The sequence below is a fragment of the Mytilus trossulus genome, chromosome 12 (genome assembly GCF_036588685.1).
Source record: "Mytilus trossulus isolate FHL-02 chromosome 12, PNRI_Mtr1.1.1.hap1, whole genome shotgun sequence".
Lineage (NCBI taxonomy): Eukaryota > Metazoa > Mollusca > Bivalvia > Mytilida > Mytilidae > Mytilus > Mytilus trossulus.
Window position 1 is genome coordinate 24,693,849 of NC_086384.1, and position 20,596 is coordinate 24,714,444.

Consider the following 20,596-nt stretch of genomic DNA (forward strand, 5'->3'; position numbering starts at 1 on the left):
AGTGATTAGCATATATTCTTTTACATCTCTTAACTTATAGTTAAAGGGGCACTAGCTACGAAATATATGAAAAATCCTATTTATTATTTTTTTGGCTCAATCCTTAATAAAATGTAAATAGTGAAATAATAATTCCCTTTAAGTGGCCAATATGGTTAACTTTTGTCAAAATAAGCAAAATGTTTCACCTGGTTATAAATCAAATATGTGAATTTGATAAAAATCGGTGAACACAAATTTGACAGCTAGTGCCCCTTTCAAGGTTGAATATATGCATTGTCCACATTTGGATAATATCTCAGAATTGCATTTCTTTAATTTTAGCTATGTTACAATTTTGCCAGACTGTTTTTTCGTTTTATTCTTTGGTTAATATGAAATTCAATTGTTCTTGATGCTTAATTGGTCAAAATTCAATTATGATGTAATATTTTTTTACTTCCTTTTTAACATTTTTTGTGATGTGAACGTATCAGCAACATCAGTTCTTGAGGATTTCAGGGATTTATCTAGACTTCCTCCAGATGGCAAAAAATGGAAATTTTATTTTTTGTAAAAATATACATAAATTTTCTGCTGTCAACATTATCATCATCTATTTTAGTTGCTTTTTCAACACTTACAAGATAGAAGTCCTCATATCCACATTACGTCTGCCAGGTGTAGGATACCGTCTGGAGTTGATATACGATACTTCATGCAGTAGTCTTTCTACCTCAGTAATATTATGACTGGTAATACTAAACTCTGTCATTTCACTGTTGAAGCTTACAGACTGAAATTAGAAAACAATTCATTTTCTTTACTCAAAGTATCAAATTTAAAATCATTTGACTAGCATATATACTTCAGAACATTATATCCATTAAAAACAAAAATCCATATTTGGCATATTTTCATATAGTCTCAACAATCTGATCAAAATTTAAAATGGAGTAATAAATGGCAAATTTTGCAATCAAATAAAATTCAATATTTTTTCAGATTCTGAGTGAATCAAATATAGTTGTTATGGATTTGATATTTTTTTCAATTTGATACAAAATAAATCAACACATTTAGAGGTCAAAGTACAATTTTTAATTTTCTTTTTTATATAAAATAAATCAACACATTTAAAGGTCAATGTACAGTCTTAACAAAAGGCTCTCAAGAGCCTGAATCTCTCACCTTAATTTTTTTGGTTAAATCTCTCATCAATGATTATTTTGGCTTTTCAATTTATTTAAATGTTCTTTGAATCGTCCTATTTTTTTTCAAAAGCAAAAAAAAAATCATTTTCTCCTATGTTCTATTTTAGCCATAGGAGCTATGTTTCTTGACATACAAGGAAATGAAATATAAAATTTATACTAGATACTCTGAAACTCATTTAGCCTAAGTTTGGCTGAAATTGATACAGCAGTTTCAAAGGAGAAGATTTTTTAAAGTAAGTCAACATGATGAACAAATTGTGAAAAAAGTCTTTAAAGGGCAATAACTCCTTAAGTGGTCAATTGACAATTTTGGTCAAATTGACTTATTTGTAGATCTTACTTTGCTTAACATTTTTGCTATTAACAGTTTATCTGTATCTATAATAGTATTCAAGATAATAACCAAAAACTGCAAAATTTCTTTAAAATCATCAATTCAGGGGCATTATACCTGAAAAACCAGTTATCCAATTCGGCTGAAAATTTCAGGACAGGTAGACCTTGACCTAATAAATACTTTAACATCTTGTCTTATTTGCTCTAAATGCTGGAGTTTTTGAGATATAAGCCAAAAACTGCATTTTACCCTGTGATCTATTTTTAGCCATGACGGCCATGTTTTTTGACGAAATAAAAAATAAAGCACAAACTTTATTTTATACACCCTACTGATCATTCAGTTGAAGTTTGGTTGAATTTAGTTGAGTAGTTTTAGAGGAGAAGATTTTTTAAAGTTAGCAAGTATGATGAACAAATTGTGAAAAATTGTCATTAAAGGACAATAACCCATTAAGGGGTCAATTGACAATTTTGGTCATATTAACTTATTTGTAGATCTTACTTTGCTGATCATTTTTGCTGTTAACAGTTTATCTTTATCTATAATAATATTCAAGATAATGACCAAAAACTGCAAAATTTCCTTAAAATTACCAATAAAGTGGCAGCAACCCAACAATTGGTTGTTTGATTCATCTGAAAATTTCAGGGCTGATAGGTATTGACCTAATGAACATTTTTATCCCATGTCAGATTTGCTCTAAATGCTTTCGTTTTTGAGATATAAGCCAAAAACTGCATTTGACCCCTATGTTCTATTTTAAGTAACGGGGGCCATGTTTTTTGACGGATCAAAAATCAAAGCTCACACTTTGTGCAGGATAATCTAAGGAACAATCTTGCTAAGTTTTAACCAAATCCATTCAGTAGTTTCAGAGGAGAAGATTTTTTAAAGTTAGCAAATATGATGAACAAATTGTGAAAAATTGTCATTAAAGGACAATAACCCCTTAAGGGGTCAATTGACAATTTTGGTCATATTAACTTATTTGTAGATCTTACTTTGCTGATCATTTTTGATGTTTACAGTTTATCTTTATCTATAATAATATTCAAGATAATGACCAAAAACTGCAAAATTTCCTTAAAATTACCAATTAAGTGGCAGCAACCCAACAATGGTTCGTTTGATTCATCTGAAAATTTCAGGGCTGATAGATCTTGACCTAATGAACATTTTTATCCCATGTCAGATTTGCTCTAAATGCTTTCGTTTTTGAGATATAAGCCAAAAACTGCATTTGACCCCTATGTTCTATTTTAAGTAACGGCGGCCATGTTTTTTGACGGATCAAAAATCGAAGCGCACATTTTGTGCAGGATATACTAAGGAACAATCATGCTTAGTTTCATTCAAATCCATTCAGTAGTTTCAGAGGAGAAGATGTTTGAAAAATTGTTAACGACGACAGACGACGACGACGGACGCCTAGTGATGAGAAAAGCTCACATGGCCTTTTAGGCCAGGTGAGCTAAAAATGTGTCCATACAATATGTCGAAAATCTCGAGTTGAACAAACACCTTTACTAATATAGCATAAGACAACCGATTTTCATTCCATGTTCAGTCATTCATCAAGCCATTGGTTTTCTAAATTGAAATTCTTGCATATTTTTTCATGATAGTTTTTTTTTAAGATGTATTTGTTTTTCTTATTGTATTAAAAGCATGTGTGTAATTGTTTCACACATGTCATTTTGGGGCTCTGTATTGAAGGCTGTTCTTTGACCTATAATGGTTTACTTTTACAAATTGTAACTTGGATGGAGATTTGTTTCATTGGCACTTATTCCACATCTTATTATATGTGGTATTGTTTTGTAAGCTGTGAATACTTATACTTACTGTTCCACTTTCCATTTCTGACAGAGCATGGAATTCTAAGTTTTCTTTACAGTCATTTAAACATCTGATTACTCTTTCACTCTCTGTTTTATCCTTCAGTATAGACAAACCAGCTAAATATCCATGGAAATATTTACCAAATTCATTTTCTTTTCCTGAAAAAGTCATGTAAATAGTCATTATATTACAACCAATAAATTAAAGTATTTTTGTTTAACTTTCAATTTAATTTATTGCAATAATCCAGAGATAACAAATAATGAGTATTAATTGTTATTTTAGGGATAAAAATCTCCATGGCTTTTGAAGGTACAGGTGAACCACAAATTTAAATGTTCAAATAGTATAATTTCAATAAGACATGTATTCAGTCTTTGACAAGAACAAAGAAACCAAATATACAAAAAAATACAATTTTTCCTAATTCACCAAAAAAAAATGGTTTTAAAAGGACCTACAGTAATTTTCATATTTTACATCATTTTGGTGTTTGTCTTTATTTGTCCAGTTTTATTTTTTTGTTGAGGACTCATTGGTAAGGTTTTTTTTTTTTATTGTAATGTCCATTTTATTTTATATTTCATTATATCTTTTCTATGTATTATTGTATTGTCCATTTTATTTTATATTTCATTATATCTTTTCTGTGTATTACTGTATTGTCCATTTTATTTTATATTTCAGTATATCTTTTCTATGTATTATTGTATTGTCCATTTTATTTTATATTTCAGTATATCTTTGTATTATTGTGCATGTATTGGTTTACACATTTTGCTCATTTTATGATTTCTAAATACAAATAATAACAAATGTAACACAAATTATGCGAATGTGCAACAATATTTAACTTCCTTCTTACCTTGCCAACAGGCTCCGACCACAAGTTTTGTAAAATGGACTTTCTTAGAACTATGGATTGGCCAGTCATCTAAGATTTCCTCATTAGATGTATCAGGGATCAGTAGCATGCCATCAATATACAATCTAACCTAGAAACAAATAGAAATTATATAAGTAAATATGGGAAAACTATTAACATAACATCAATATATAACCTATCCTTTTGACGATAACAAATATATTATTGTGGATTCATTTATTTTCATGAGTACCAATTTTCGTGAATTGCCACAAACTTGCCTTTATGCAAATATGTGATTTTCAAGGTTTTTAAATATTTTGCCTATATCCTCAATCTTCCTTCAAATTTAGAAGTGTTTTCTGTTGAGACAGATTAGTCTGACAATTCCATATTTATTAGGCATTTTCAATCAAGATGTTTTTTAACATGTATCGTCTGCATCTAATTCATTAATATTCCCAGGGGATTTATGTTTTTACTTGATTTATGTAAAAATAATCTATGTAGAGGAAAACAGTTCTTATTAACACAAAATAATTTGTTTGCCATATATTGTGAATTTTCCCATCCAAATTCATTACCGTACACCAATCTCCAGATTGGGATATTTTATGCTTAAATGCCTCCAAAAAGGCCAATAAGTCATAAGATTGTTCAAAAGTTATAGTGACGCAACTAACAACAGTTCTGATTAATGTACTTCAATATTTGTTGACAAAATCTGATGATATAATGAAAATAATACTTTTATATTTGTTCATCATTTATCAATGTTAATGTTGGTGCAAATAAACATCAAACAAATGAAATGACAGAATTCATGAACTTTTTAACAGATAGTGGCATTACCTCAGGGAAGTCCACACTGACAGCATAATGATGCCACTGGTTATCATTGATCTGTGGTATGTGCCACCTCCACTCAGCTGGTTTAAACACATCCATATCTGTTTCGTCCTCTGCCTCACGCCTCAGTAAGAAGACAAATTTCTCTCCATGAACAAACATGGAATAATGGTGTCTGTCCATTCCTGAAAACATTAACATATGTAATATCATAATCACTGTCAAATATGAACAAAACATTTATAGTAATCTTTACATATGAATAAGATGCAATGTAGAGTGTATATTGCAGAAGAAGTATTCAACAAAGTAAAATGTGGATTCATTAATTTGCATTGGATACTAGTTTTTGTGGATTTCTTGGGTACAGGATAGCCGCAAATTTAAATGTTCCAACTAATTGGAAATTTTCAGTTGGTTTGTATACAAACTTTGACAAAACCACAAAATTAAATATCAACGAAAACCTGTACCCAATAAAATAAATGAATCCACAGTAAGTAATATATATGGTTAGTAATGTCCATCCAAATGATATGTGTTAAGTTACCATCTTAGTGTACAAATTCAAACTATTTTGGGTTTTAACACATTTTGTTACGTTGCTGACTGCTTGATATTTTCCCAACATCTTCTCTTCTTCATGTTTAAAAAAAAATAATTGATAAACTGGTGTAATGTTAACCTTTCAAACCTAATCACCTAATTTGACAAATTGTACATTAAAAATTGAAACTGAAAGTAGAGAATATTGTATTAAAACACAGCCATTATATACTAACAAATACACCTAATTGACTAAATGCATTTATTTGATTCTATATTTATGTTAATTATGTTATTTCTGAAGCACACCACTTTTAACATAAATTGTTAATGCTTCCATGATGCCTAGCCAACACATATCAATTTATTACATCTCTTGTTTCATAACATAATAATGTGGATGTTTATCTGAATTTGCTTTCTGCTATCATTTCTGTTCAGTGGGGCAACTAGATTGTACAATCTGGAGTTGTTCCACATAAGGAGCAGATCTGTGTACCCTTCCAGAGCACCTGAAATCATTTATAGTTTTGTTCATGTTGCTCAGTCTTTTGTTTTCTATGATGTGCCTTGTAGGGTGTTGCCATGGCATTGTCAATATCTCATACAGGTTTTAAACATTCCTTTAGGTATCCCCCCCCTTTTTCTCTTGCCAGTCATATACCATCCCTGACTTGGGACACAGAAAAGTATAATCTTCCTGATCTGTGGTGTATCCTCCTGTGTTTTTTTTCCAATGAAATACACACTAAAATACACTTTAAAACACTAAACCTTACCATCCCCATCACTGTTACATAAAATATGTTCTTTTTGTGCTTTCTTCTTTGCTTCTGTGTCTTCTGAAAAGGTGTGTTTCATCCATGTAGAGATGGTAAAATGTTTGTGTAATGTGTGGTTAAATGAAGCCTTAGGGACCTCTACAGCATTTGTCTTCCCATCAAAGTAGAAGATCTGGTCACTCTCCTTGCCATCGTCAGTGGGTAGATTTTTAGTCCATCCTGTTCCCACACCTGGAGATGGTAATAGGTCTATACTCTCACCACTGGCACCTGGAAAATAAAAATGTACTTAAGGTCACAAAAGGGCAAGATGTTTGAATTAAGCTATTTAACACTGGGATAATTATTTGGGTGGGCACCAATTTTATTAAATTGAGGAAACATTGATATTTTGGGGGTTTATGCAAATTCTTCAAACAAGTCTATAGCTATAGGGAACTTATATCTAATTGAAAACTGAACTTCACCTACAACTATGAAATCTACAAAAATCAGTATACCATGCATAATAATGAATCAACAGTAAAGTCCAACCCTATTATGGCAAAGTTATTTATCTTAAATACCTCTTAAGATCATTTATATAGAGCTTATAATTTTCATCATTTTGTCCTCAAATAATACTCATTCTAACCTAATGCCTTACAATTTTGGCCTTGATTGAAGGGGATGGACATAATGATCTTTTATATACTTGAGATGTTCTAATGTTTATGCAACTGTATACTAAATATCACAGATTTATCATAAGAGATTATCATTAAAATGAAATATCTATGAACAATAATTTTTAATCACAAGATACTTGAAATACACCATGGTTGTTACCTTAAGCATCTTAAGCATCCAGAATGACAAAACATGTAAACAACTAAAGAAATGTAATAATTTGACTAAAGTTTGAATTTGAAAAGCTAGAACTGAAAAGATTTATTATGCAATTACGTCTACATCTTTATTTGATCAGGTAATCAATAATCTGCCAATTGTATTACCACATTCCACAATAAAGTTGGTCCCAGTACTACAAACATCCGGATAATTCTCTTATAAAGAACTTAGACACATGTCAATTCTTTTAGATTTTTTCTTTTCCCAATGTGTTTAATGAGAAAATGTAAATGATTTAAATTTCATTGACAGAAGCAACACAAGTGCAATTTAATTCTATAAAATACACTCTTATTGACTTTATCTTAGCAACCAATAAGGCTTGAGTTCTTGCCTACAACCAGTCTAAATAAGTCAGATAATTCATTATAATTACTTAGTTTGCCCTACAATCCCACACATTTAAATCGAAAATTCAGAAATGTAATCATAGGTCTAACAATAGGAATTGTAAAATGATAAAATTCAATATGAAATAAAATTCAACCATATTGCATTGACAAATGGTCCGAGAACACAATTAATTCGTAGTGCATTTCTTTTAGAACATAAATGAAAATAAAAAAAATCTCACCTACGCTTTCTCAAAGAAACTTTTACAGTGTGTTGTACTACTTTTGGGACAAATTATATCAAATTTATAGAAAACTTCATCGCCTCTAACTCAAAATATGGACAATTTTATGTTTAGGGCGTCTTGAAATCTTTTGACAGCTTCCGAAGTGCTCATTTTCAACCTTTTTCAGCTGGACCAAATCACTACTTTCCTTTAAAATTCTGGACCCAAATTTTTTTACAGTGTAATTTCATCCCCCTACTTGCAATTTGAGGCATTAAACATGGAGAAATAAATTTGGAAGGGGTATAAAAATTAATGGCAAGTAACCCACTGTCAACACTAGGGACTATATTTGTGAACAACGAAAATCAAGGGACGACAATGGTGGTCTCGGACCAAATGTCTTTATTCTAAGACCACATGTACTGTAGACCTCTGGATGTCTTTTTGTTGTTTGTGTTCTTCAGTTTCTACCAGTTGGGAGAGTTCTTTTTCTCTTCTTATTGAGTATATCTTTTTGTTTTCTTCCCTTTATCTTTCTGGGTTTTTTTTCTAAATGCCTGTAACCTGGTGGTCTGTGTTTGTTGGTGCAGTATATTATGTTTGTTTGTCATTTACTGTTTGGTACATAAATCAGGGCATTAGTTTTCTTGTTCAATATTTTGTTTACATTTGTCATTTCTGTACCTATTATAGCTTGTTATTCAGTTTTGAATTTTTCTCATTGGTGAAGGCCATACAATGACCTATAATTGCTGAATTATACATCATTTGGACTTGGGCAGACATTTGTCACATTGTCATTCATACCACATCCCCTTTATTTTACATTAAAACTTTATTGCTCCTTACCACAGAGTTTCCTCTGAGAAGCTATAGAGTAGGTGTCTCTATCACACCCTTTACCAATATGTTTGGTAGCTAGATGCATCTTTAGGCTGACTTTCTCTGGTACACAGCCATCACACCAATCCAGACGGGCATTAGGGGCTATCTTCTGGGCTCCAGACTGGGGTAAATATTCCATTGCTGATGGAAAATCTAAAATTAAATAAAATTGGCATTGAAAATGGTTTTGAATATATCAAAATTACAACTCTTTGCTGTTGTTTAGCTGTTGTGACTTTGAAAACTAAATAATTCAGAAACCAATGTTTAAAACAGTTATCAAGGCTCAATGACATTAAACATTTGTAATAAAAAGTCTTTTAATGATAGTTTTCATTTCTATTTTCTTTGAGGTTGTTTTCCATTGTTTGATGTTTTTCCTGTTTTTTTCTTTCAATTTAGATGTTCATACATTTACATGAATAAAGCATCTCATGAAGATATTCATTAAAATAAAATGCATTTTTTATTTTGTCTTTTATGTATTTGGTTGTGTTTTATTTCTTTGCCTTTTTTCTTCTTAAGCATATTCCTTTTTCTCTTATCTATATTTTCCCTTTTTCAACTTTTCATTACTTTTTCCTTTCTGTGGTTTTCTATTTTGTTTGTGTACACTGTTTTTGTGTATGTGGTTTTTGTTTATGTGTTAAATACACATCTCAATCCAAACTAAAAATGCTATGCAAGTTCATTGACAAATATGCAATTCATTCTAATTAAAAAGCACAATTCAGAGGGGTAAGGGTTAGTTCAAAGATTGTGACAAGTTTCCAATTAACAACTTCTATGATCTCACCTTTCCATCCATTTTTACAGACTTCCTTGACCCTGATATTGATAGAGATTGGTTTGGACTTCTTTCCTCCACAATCTTTGGCCACCACTTGTATAATGTAACTGTGCATTTCATTAAAGTATAATGCTCTTGTATTCTTAACAGTTCCTGAAAAATATATAACAAAATTCTTTTAAATTTCCATGAAAATACAAAGTTTTCCTATTAATTCATGAAAACTCACCAGGTAACGCCATATAAAATGAATCTAATATATGTTAAACAGAAAACTAGTTCATACCATTGGAGTGTTATAGTGTCTTAGAAGACGAGTATGTGAAATTTATCGTATCATGATCTTCAGGGGTATTTTCACAATCCATAATAAATACACAGTCTTACATAGATGAGGAAGGGCATCTAGAACAATTTTAGAATATTTTGTTGTTTTTTTTTTATTTATTTTATTCAGACAAAATCTATACCAAAATCCTCTCATTATATTTCCAAATCTCAATAAACTATGCATTTTCTGGTAACTCCAGACATCTATATATATCTTATTGTGTCATAACAGTTGTTTAATTGTTACGCAAGAAATGGCACTTTCATTGATATCCAAAGTGTTACCAATTTAAATTGGTAATTGAATTTATTAAATACATTACAAAATTAATTATTTATTGTGCTGAAAGATGACATTACAGAAAGTCTATCTAAATACTATACAAATAACCTATCAGGACAAATTAGGCTAAATTTTGCCAACTCAGCAAAATGACTCATTCAGTCACGAAATTGGAAAAACATCCCCCATAGTCATGATAGTATTCGATTAGAATTATAACAGTTTTATTTCACTATGACATCTAACATAGAACAATGTAGAAGATTTGTTTCACTTACTGAAGACATTATTTCTTGGAATCAATACTAAGAAAAAAACCAAATTCAAATTCTTGCAGACTTACATAACGTTACAAAAGAAATAAGTTCAATAAGGCATGGATCATGATACTGTTAACAACAATAAAATAACTAATTAGGATTAAATGGGTGTTTTCACAAAGTATTATCGTTAAAATAATGTCTAACTAGAAAATAATTCATTTCCATTTTTTCAGCATTCTTTAAATGACACCACCATTAGCATGGATTTCAATTTCCTATCAAATTCAGGGAAAATGTCACTTTCCATTAGAACATAAATTGCATGTACACTGGACAATTATACCGTAAGCTTATATACTTAGACTGCTGAACTCTGGGCATTCCACTTTCTCGACAGATAAACAGGATATAGCTTGTCAGCTTTCATCAAAATCTTAATTTTTCACCATTTAAGAGTGGAAATGTCAAAGATATATAACAATAAGTCTATTTTTACTTTCATTTGTGACTTTCTTACATATGTGTATTCATAAACTTGAAATCATCAAATTGACTTAATATTTCGGGTACGTTACTTAGTTCAGGACATAATACCTTCCTCATAACCCTTAGTCAAAAATAACTAAGAAAGTAATCAGATTTTAAAAGGACTTAATACTTCAGGCGAATAAGAGCGTAAAATATAATTGAGAAACTTAGAATTCCAATTTTAAATGGACTTAATACTTGAGGCAAATTAGAGCCTATACCCTACTCCTTTATCCCTTATTATTAAAACTAAATGAGAAAATTGAGATATCATTACAGTTCTATTTATTTTTTATGTAAAAACGGAAAAATAACTATAAGCAGACAGACAGATTTTTCTGGAAATATCTTCCCATCCTGTAAGGCTTTCTATGTTACAAAAACATAATCACATCATAAAACAGATAGGTTCATTGCTGTAAAGAGAGGAATGACAGATCTTGACAACTCATCTTCGCTAATAAAGAAAAAAATCGCCAGGATGAAGTTATTCATACCCCCATCCCATTACAATTTCAGACGTACTTCTATAAATACAAGAGATGAGTCACATTTCTGTAGATCACGACATTTATTGATCCTAAGCCATCAATATAACTTCACGATTCGTATTCAATTAGTATACCAGTGTCTATATCATTGGTTATTTCAAAACAAATCAATACGACGCTGGAGTTGTTTTTTCTACAGTCCTCAAGAGTTGTACTGTCTTATAAATAGTAAATAGTACTTAATAAGGATATCGATGTCATCTTAAGAAGCCAAAGAGTACTTGTTATAAAGATTTAGTTGCCTTCGTAAGTCTGAAAGTTCTTGGACAGCATTAGAAATTAGTAAGATCACCTCAGCTCCAGGTCAATGCTTGATTAAGTATTTACTGCTAAAAGGTTTCTAAATAAAATTAGCCTGTAAATAATTGCTTATAAACACGATAAATGAATTTCCTACCAAAATGTGACTATATACGAGTCCTGTCAGTATCTGTTTCTTTGAGATAGAATATTAGAAATATTGAATTTTGTTAAAACTATGAATCAACACTACTATTTCAGTTGCATTTTTATAAGCCAAATCTCCTATGTAACTATAAATTATAATATGAACCAATAATGTTGCATTGAATATGTGGGAGTTTTTTCTACAATATTTACTTCTGAAATTTGCGTTTTAAAGAAGTTTTTTTCCCAGCCTTTCATAGTGGCTAAAATTGAAGCATGTTGAGCCTGTGTTTGACAGGTTTTTATTGTATACTTATTCAGATGTCAACAGTTATTTCAAATATCAAAGAAAACAAATTATAATCTATATTTTGAAGTGCATTTATTATTGCGATTGTTGCCCATATGGACACATTTTAATGCAAGATTCAATATAAAGATTTCAAAGCTGCATAGGAATAGTGCTATCCAGGTGAAATTGTAAAGTTGATTTTTCGCTAAACATCTATCCCTGGCAATTTTTTGCTATAATAAAACATATCAAAACTTTCTACATTTACAGTTTCCAATTTACACTTTTGTTCTGGTTATCTGGTGGGTGTATAATCTAGCATGTCTAGTTTCTTGTAAGGAGAGAGAAATGAACATATTTAATTAACTAAACTTTCTATGACCTCACCTTCGTAAGATGGGTCACATTTCATAATCAATAACACAAAAATATCATTAATTTAGTCTGAGTTTTACACCTAGTGATATTAATTTATCATTTTATTGTTGGTAATTACTATCTCCTATATCTATTCTCTTGACAATGAATTTCCATGGTTACTAAAGATACAACCAGGACAGTGACCATTACTACAGAAAACTGTTATTTCTATAAGATTCCTACTGCCATGTTAAATTAATCAACTCTGCTTATTGCAAAAGCTTTTCTTACAATAGCAATTGGCTAATGTGATTTTTCAAAGTTGCAGTTAGTATTGTCAATTGGCATAACATTTAACCCCAATGCTAGCAAAGTCATTATTTAATTTAATTTTTGATATTTTGCTATTTTTTGTTAAAACTAGCAATGTGTATATTAAAGTTTATGTATATAAAATTTGTTCTAGATTTTATCAACATTGCATTTATTCATGCATTTGATCTTAAAACATATTTTCAAAGTGTTTCTGTTGATATGAATAGGAACTACAATGTACACCTCCAAAATGTATTTCTAGTTCAACTGATATTAGTTGAAGTTTATAGTTTTACTCATTACTACCCCGGCGAGAAGAAATTCATGACTTCATGAACTATCATGAATGGTTCGTGAATGTTCATGAATGGTACATGAAAATTCATAAATAATTCATAAATGAAGGTTCATGAATTTAATTCATGAACTGTTCATTAAAAGTATTTTATGAATGTTCATGAAGTTTTGATGAATCACTAGCTGCTCATAAAAATTCATGAAATGTTCATAAAAAGTATTTATGAATGTTCATGAAGTTTTGATGAATCACTAGGTATAACATTTATAACTTACATCACAGGTATTTTTTTTTATCATTAAACTTACATCACAGGTATAAATGAGTATCATAGGTACCGTTTTGACATTTCAGAGTAGAACATTTTACCTAATTATTCGTGAAATATCATAAATGTATGGTGTTTTTATTTTTTTATTCCTGCAAAATAAAAAAATAAAATAAGATGAAATAGAAGTTGTAGCTGTATTTTAAGATAGATATTATATACAAAACTAAAATTTTGAAAGGAAAACGTATATTTTAATGAAAGTGAAATACATTTTCAAAACATTCTCAAACACCCATATTAAGGGGAAGTAACTCTTGTGATTTTAAATTTCTACAAACCGGCAAACCCTGCAAATCGGCTGTTTCCGCAGTCCAACGGTCGACCGATTTTGAGAAGTTCACTGAAATACCATAACAGGGACGAATCAACTTCGGGCCGATATTATATGGGACGAGATTGACACCTTGACTTAAACGCACTTGCAAATATGACGTCATATGATTACGCTGGATAACAAAAATGGAGAATCCAAACGCAGATGTTTTCAGATAAGTATTTGATTTAACATATAATGATTATGAAATACAATTTGTTGAGGCAATATAAAACATTTAGGATTTTAATCTGAGCAAAACATCAGAAAGTTTAGGCAGACAATAAATTAATGAAGAATGATAAATTGATATATTGTTGTCACATTCATAACAGACATATCGTAATCTGACATGTAAATGGTACATGGGTATATATGATAATCTGATATGTAGAAATTAAATTGTGTGAATAATATTCATCGTAAATTAACTTGGTGAAACGTTAATAATAATTTAAGTCGCCAGTTTCATCTTCAAGGGTTAAAGAGGGGGGGGGGGGGGGGGGTACTAAATTTGAGTTTAACTTAAACTTCCAATGCAATTTAAGATGCATAATGCTGTTTCTATTGAATGTATTGCTTGATACAATCATTACCTCTTGAACAATTGATTCTCTGTGGATATTTTTGTACTTTTAGGGGATTAAATATGAGCTGCCAGCAATGATATGAAACAGATTTTATGCAGACTCCATTTTAATACCTTTATTCAGCAATTATTGTTGGAAATACAGAGACAGCAAGTTTTGAATTACAGAAAGGAAGAGAAGTTTATATATCACACATAATTTTTATATTAGTTATAAATCAGTTTGTGGATTTACCAGTGATAATTCCAGTGGAATCTACTGGAACAATTCATGAACAAGAAAGGTTCATGAACATTTAAGTGTTCATGAACTTCAATGTTCATGAACAATTTATGAACAAAGTTCATGAACAATTCATGAACAAGAAAGGGTTCATGATCATTGTTGTTCATTAACATTTAAATGCTCATGAACCTTTCTTGTTCATGAATTGTTCATGAACATTTAAGTTCATGAACATTACTGTCGATTTTCAGTTCATGAATTGCTCATCAAATGTTCATGAAGATATGATGAACTGTTCATGAAATCTATTCATGAACAGTTCATGAAATGTTCATGCATATTCATGAATTATTCATTATCATCTCACAGGGGTAATATGGACACATTTCAGAATACTGTGGAGAAATTAAATGAAAAAAAAACAAGTGATCCAGATAGTCTACAGAGGACATGCAGTCTGAGCTTTACAAAGGTAATTTCCCTACACCTGCACTTGACCTAAACAACTCTTCATACAGTGGACTGACATTAACCCATATATGTATTTAAAACATAAAATTACCCTCATTATCAACTGAGAATGGCACTCCTGGTGTGATAACTTCATATGAACAGATTTTCCCATATTGTTGTGATTCGTCTTGGTCTATTGCTTGAACTTTAACAAGAGAATCGTAAACCTTTCCTTCTCTTAAATCAGCAAACAAATTGGTTTTCTCAAACTTTGGTGAAAATTCATCTACGTCTAAAACTTTTACGTAAACAACAGCCCTGAAATACACAATAAGAAAATGATATTTATATTAGTGATTGATCAACCTATTCTTACATGGTTTGACACATATAAAGCAATATTTGACTCAAAATCAACTGATGTTTCAAGTTACAATTGCTCCTACAATTATAATTATTATAGAGATCTTATAATCAACCATAGACAGGGGGTACAAGTCCTGTTATATTCTTGTGTTTGCAACATCAACAATTCTAGTCTTCAATCAAAAAAGTTTAAGAGGGGGCCCAGGGTTGGTATATATATATATATATGTTACAGTCACTTTAAAATGAAAAGTACGTACGGGGTTAAATTAAGTTTTTTTTGTTTTCATTTACCATGAGTCTTGTGTAAACATCTCAAATATGAAGCCGCTGCATATTTATATATCTTACAAAACTTAACAAACAAACCTATAATGCTAAACCTTATTTCAAGTTCTCAATTATTGAGTATGTTTGCATCCTGCACAGTCAAATAGCTTAATTTAATTGACAAATTTTACAAAAAAAAAATCTTTGTTGCTACCATCAATTAGCTTGAGCTAAAAACTGTAAGGATTTACATTTACTATGCAGTGAAGTTAATTTTAAACATAAAGTGAACTGAATAATACCTATACCATAATTCTACATAATATATTTTTCTAAATAAAAATAAAAATCTGTACTTTTGCATGTGTATATAACAATCTAAATAAAATTCCAACTATTTAAAAGAGAATTAATAAACACATGAATAGTTAATGTTGTAAATCTTTTTTGATCAAACAGTGTATAGACATGAAAGATCCTATGAATTAATTATCATCTGCTAAATACAAGTTTATATGGATTTTCTGTGGAAATTGCGACATGTACTTTAGATTATGACAGTGGAAAGTATTTATACTTAATCTTGGGATAATGACATTTAGCATTTGTTTCATTATTATTATATACGTATGTTGACTGTTTGACCATCAAAGTTGTACTTTTGTATAGTATTTTTGAGTTCTAACAAAACATTTTTGCTCAATGCATAATTTTCCATTCCAACTGATCTAATAGGTTCATGTAGGTGTAGATTATAAATCCACAGAAAGCAGAAGAGAAACTATTTACGGAACAATAAAAATCATTTTCATTTAATGAAGGCAATTCACGCTATATTCAAGGTCTATTGTCTTGTTTGTTAAACATTTGTAGTAGTATTTTTACCACAATTCATGCAAACTCAATATTGGTTGCAATTAGTGCAAGTCCTTTGAACAGGGCCGGATCCAGCCATTTTAAAAAGGGGTTTCCCAACCCAGGACAAAGGGGGGGTTCCAACTATATGTCCTCATTCAAATGCATTGATCGACAAAAATAAAGGGGGGATTTCAACCGCCAGACCCCCCCTCCCTCGTGGATCTGCTAATGGTTAAACTATTAGAATCATTACCAGTAGTATATAGTAGCACTATCACTAAGACTACAGCATGTTTTTTCTCATTGTTGAAGGCTTACATGTATATCCACTTCATTTCAACTCTGACGGATTGCCGTCACAGTGACAATTAAACCACATCTCTTTAGAAGTTATCAATTCTTTGAGGACTATTAGATGCTCAAATTGATTTCAAACAAAATAAATGTCAATCATTAATATCTAATTTAATTATGAAGTTTAAATATTGCATTAATTTTCACAGATGATGATGCAATAAGTCCTAACCTATTACCAATGCATAGAATCCTTAAAGACGTTGGAATTAATAAGATAAATTGTGACAAGTGTCTTCTCAACAACAATTTTTTACTGTTCTTGTGAAAATAAATGGCTGTTAACAACATTGAACAAATCTTCTAACACACTTCTGTATATATTGATTTCCTATTATTTAATTATTTCAAAATGGCATATTCTAATGGATGTGTACAATTTAAATTTTAATAGTTTACACAGCTCTTGGGGATGATTTAAATTTTACTTGATTAAACAGAGGATAACCTGACCGTGCACAATTAGAGATCAAGACTTATATTGAAGGCTGTACAGCGATCTATAGCTGTTAATTTCTGTATCATTTGGTCTCTTGTCTATCCATGCAACCATACCCATTGTCAGCTTTTTAAAATCCACTTAACTGAAAAATCCCACTCTTTATTGTGGCCTAATATACATGTAACCTAAGCCAATCAGTTATTTCGGTAGTTAATACATGTATTCATAATGCTACAGTTTGGTTTATTTTTACCTGTCTGATTCTCTAGCAATCTCTCCACAATCATAAGCTACAACTGAGAATTTATATCTTATTCTCTTCTCAAAATTCAATTTTTGTCCTTCTTTCAATCTTATTTCAGCTGTACCCTTTTTTCTGTCTATCATTTGCACTGTAAACGGACAGTTGTGCTTGGCTGATAGAGTTCTGTATCCACATATAATTTCTGCAAAATAAAACAAATATTCTGTTGACACACTGAGTGTTGATTTTATGACATCATTAGATTTTTTCCCAAGATAAGCTATGTTCTAGTTTAAACAGTATTTAATTCATATGAATTGAATTGGATTGGGCAACAGGCAAAGCCCATGTAAGCACTTTCCATTTGCTAAGGTCTAAGATCCCACTCTGCAACTTTTGAGTAGGATTTGTTTAAAGACTATACATTAATCATATATGTAGCACAACTGGGGGTTAGGCACCCTTCACAAGATTCTGCCTCAGTGGATGTTTGTTTAAGGTCATTTTATTCAGACGTTAAATAAAGATTTTTTTTACGAAGTTTTTTTTTTTTCCACTGGTCTCTGTTAAAGTGTTAAACATTTATTAAGGTTTTCTACAGATTAAGAAGGCAACCTTCAAGAAAAATAAATAAACATTACAATTACTTGTTTTCACTTTTCACATAAAACTTCATTTTACATGGTAAAGTAATACATTTGTACATAGATTTATTTATTCCAATCTATATTTTTGAAAAAAGACTTGACATGACAGTGAACCCTCAAAACCTTCAATCAATTTGGTTAGAAAAATCTATATAACAATGTGTTTACAAAAGATAAAACTATAGCTTAGGAACTTCTGTCATATTTTCAAACATAATGACATCCTTACAACAAACAATTCCCTAAATGATCATGTGTCCTATGTCTTCCTTGAGACTTCCTTATGCTATGTTGAATTATTGCCGTAATTCTTGATCTGTTGATTCTACATCGTTTTATAGCTGGAGGTGACAACAGACCAATAAGACTTAGCAAAATAGTCATAGATTTCATGTTTAAAATGTCAACAGTCTAAATATCAAAATATTGTTTTATTATCTTAAACAACTTAAGACCTTAAAGGAATTTGCTATCTCCTGGAGTAAGAGAATAAGATGGTTAATGTGTTTTACAAGATCAATATTAATCGATAATGACGTCCTTTATCTTCGTTGTCAATTTCGTACGAAAACATCTATTTTTTTCAAAAGCAAGACGACCTATTGATCATTGGATCAGTTTATTCTCTTTTTTTCCAGATATAACATTAGAAAGATCACAGAATTAAAATATCTGAAACAATCATCTACCTGTGTATAATGGCTTTTTCTTAATGAAAAAATCAATTTCAAAATGATGATGCAAAAAGTCATTATTCAAACTGTCTTTGCAATTATAACAGAGGAATTAAATAAATATGACTTTAACATAAATACTGCTTGTCCTGAATATCTATGAAATAAAATTTTGTCACTCAGGATATATATATATATGCAACTCAAAGGGTTTTAAGAGAAGAAGTATACTTTATGATTAAATAATTTCAATCAATATAAACCACAAATACTTTTTTTGTGTTCATGAAGGTCATTATTTAAACTTTGTTTGGGGTCAATAAGTGGCCTTTGTTACATAGACACCACCTTTTCCAGTTTAAATTATAAAATAATGACTTTTTGCTCTGGCTATTTTAATTAAAATTGCCCTCTAGATCAATGGTATCCCTTTGGACATTAGAAGGATCAATATATCAATCAATGTAAACTCAATTGTATTTCATCAACTAAGACTCTTCAACATTATTTCCTGTTCAAATGTCAATTAAATCAATTTCAATGAATATAGCCTTTCTAAAATATTTTCCCAATTGTTTGGCCTCCAGAACCAAATAAAAGAAATTAACTGTCAAAATGTGCATCAGTCAGGGTAGTAAAATTCAGGTATGGCATACCGTTCAGTGGTGGATCATTGGGCACTTCAGAGTTTTAAGACTCCCCTCTTTTTTTTACAATCAATGCATTTGAATGGGGACATATCTGTGTACCCCGGACCCCTTTTGTCCTGGTTTAGGAACCCCCTTTTAAAAATGGCTGGATCTGCATCTGCAGTTTCTGTTATTCCTACATATTACCAAACTTTATAGATTTTTATTAAACTAAAACTTTTAAACTTATATTTGTTTGTGCTTGGCCTTTCTAAGATATTCAAGTGCAAACCATGACATTTTCTGTTGAATTCCAACATCACTTCCTTACAATTAATATGTTCGATCTTAACTTTAACATTATCGGTAAATTCTTTGTGCATGTGATCCGTCTTTATTGGATGCTTAACATTAGAACAATATACGGAAGCTACACATGACCAAAAGATTTCCACAAATTAACCTGAGAGAGACTGAAAGATATAAAGAATTACAACAAAAAGCTTTTAACAATAATGACAGTGTTCCAATAAATTTACCCAGTATGCAAATTACCAGTAAAGATGTACGTAAGTTATTATGCTTAACTGGCACTTTAGAGAAACTTATCAATTAAGAATAGCAGTGAAACATGTGTAACTACCTATTAAAACAGTAAGCTTGACTTTTTTTCAAAGATTTGTAAACAATTCTGTCTAGCCTGTTCTGATTTACTGAGTACAAATTTGGTCAAACTATAAAATTAGACAAAAATATGCAAAAATACAAACAAAAACATTAGTTATAATGACTAGTTTTGTCTGTCAGCCATTTTTATTTGTTTTAAAAAATTGAACATAAACAAAAAGTTGAGTTCTGCATGACTGTGTTGATGCTTGTTTCAAAACTTGTGACAACTCAAATAATCTTCCAGAATGACAAACATTTTGTTCTTTTTAACTTTGTCTTTGAATAAACATTTTAACATGGTCTTCTTTAAAACATTTAACAAATTTGTTATTTGTAACATTGTGGTATAACTATAAACATTGTCTTCTTTTAAACA

The 20,596-nt window shown here is 30.4% G+C and overlaps 1 protein-coding gene across 2 annotated transcripts in view; it reads right to left on the bottom strand.

Annotated features, from left to right (window-relative positions):
* Positions 1 to 20,596, bottom strand: part of LOC134693447 (calsyntenin-1-like) — a 51,411-nt gene that overhangs the window by 13,052 nt on the left and 17,763 nt on the right. For both annotated transcript variants that reach the window (XM_063554275.1, XM_063554274.1), the window contains exons 3-11: positions 17,611 to 17,803; positions 15,177 to 15,385; positions 9,555 to 9,701; positions 8,723 to 8,911; positions 6,418 to 6,690; positions 5,096 to 5,277; positions 4,244 to 4,373; positions 3,382 to 3,536; positions 624 to 775 (exon numbers count right to left, since the gene is read on the bottom strand). In XM_063554275.1, coding sequence (XP_063410345.1) covers positions 624 to 775; positions 3,382 to 3,536; positions 4,244 to 4,373; positions 5,096 to 5,277; positions 6,418 to 6,690; positions 8,723 to 8,911; positions 9,555 to 9,701; positions 15,177 to 15,385; positions 17,611 to 17,803 — 1,630 coding nt within the window. The remainder of the gene's footprint in view (positions 1 to 623; positions 776 to 3,381; positions 3,537 to 4,243; positions 4,374 to 5,095; positions 5,278 to 6,417; positions 6,691 to 8,722; positions 8,912 to 9,554; positions 9,702 to 15,176; positions 15,386 to 17,610; positions 17,804 to 20,596) is intronic.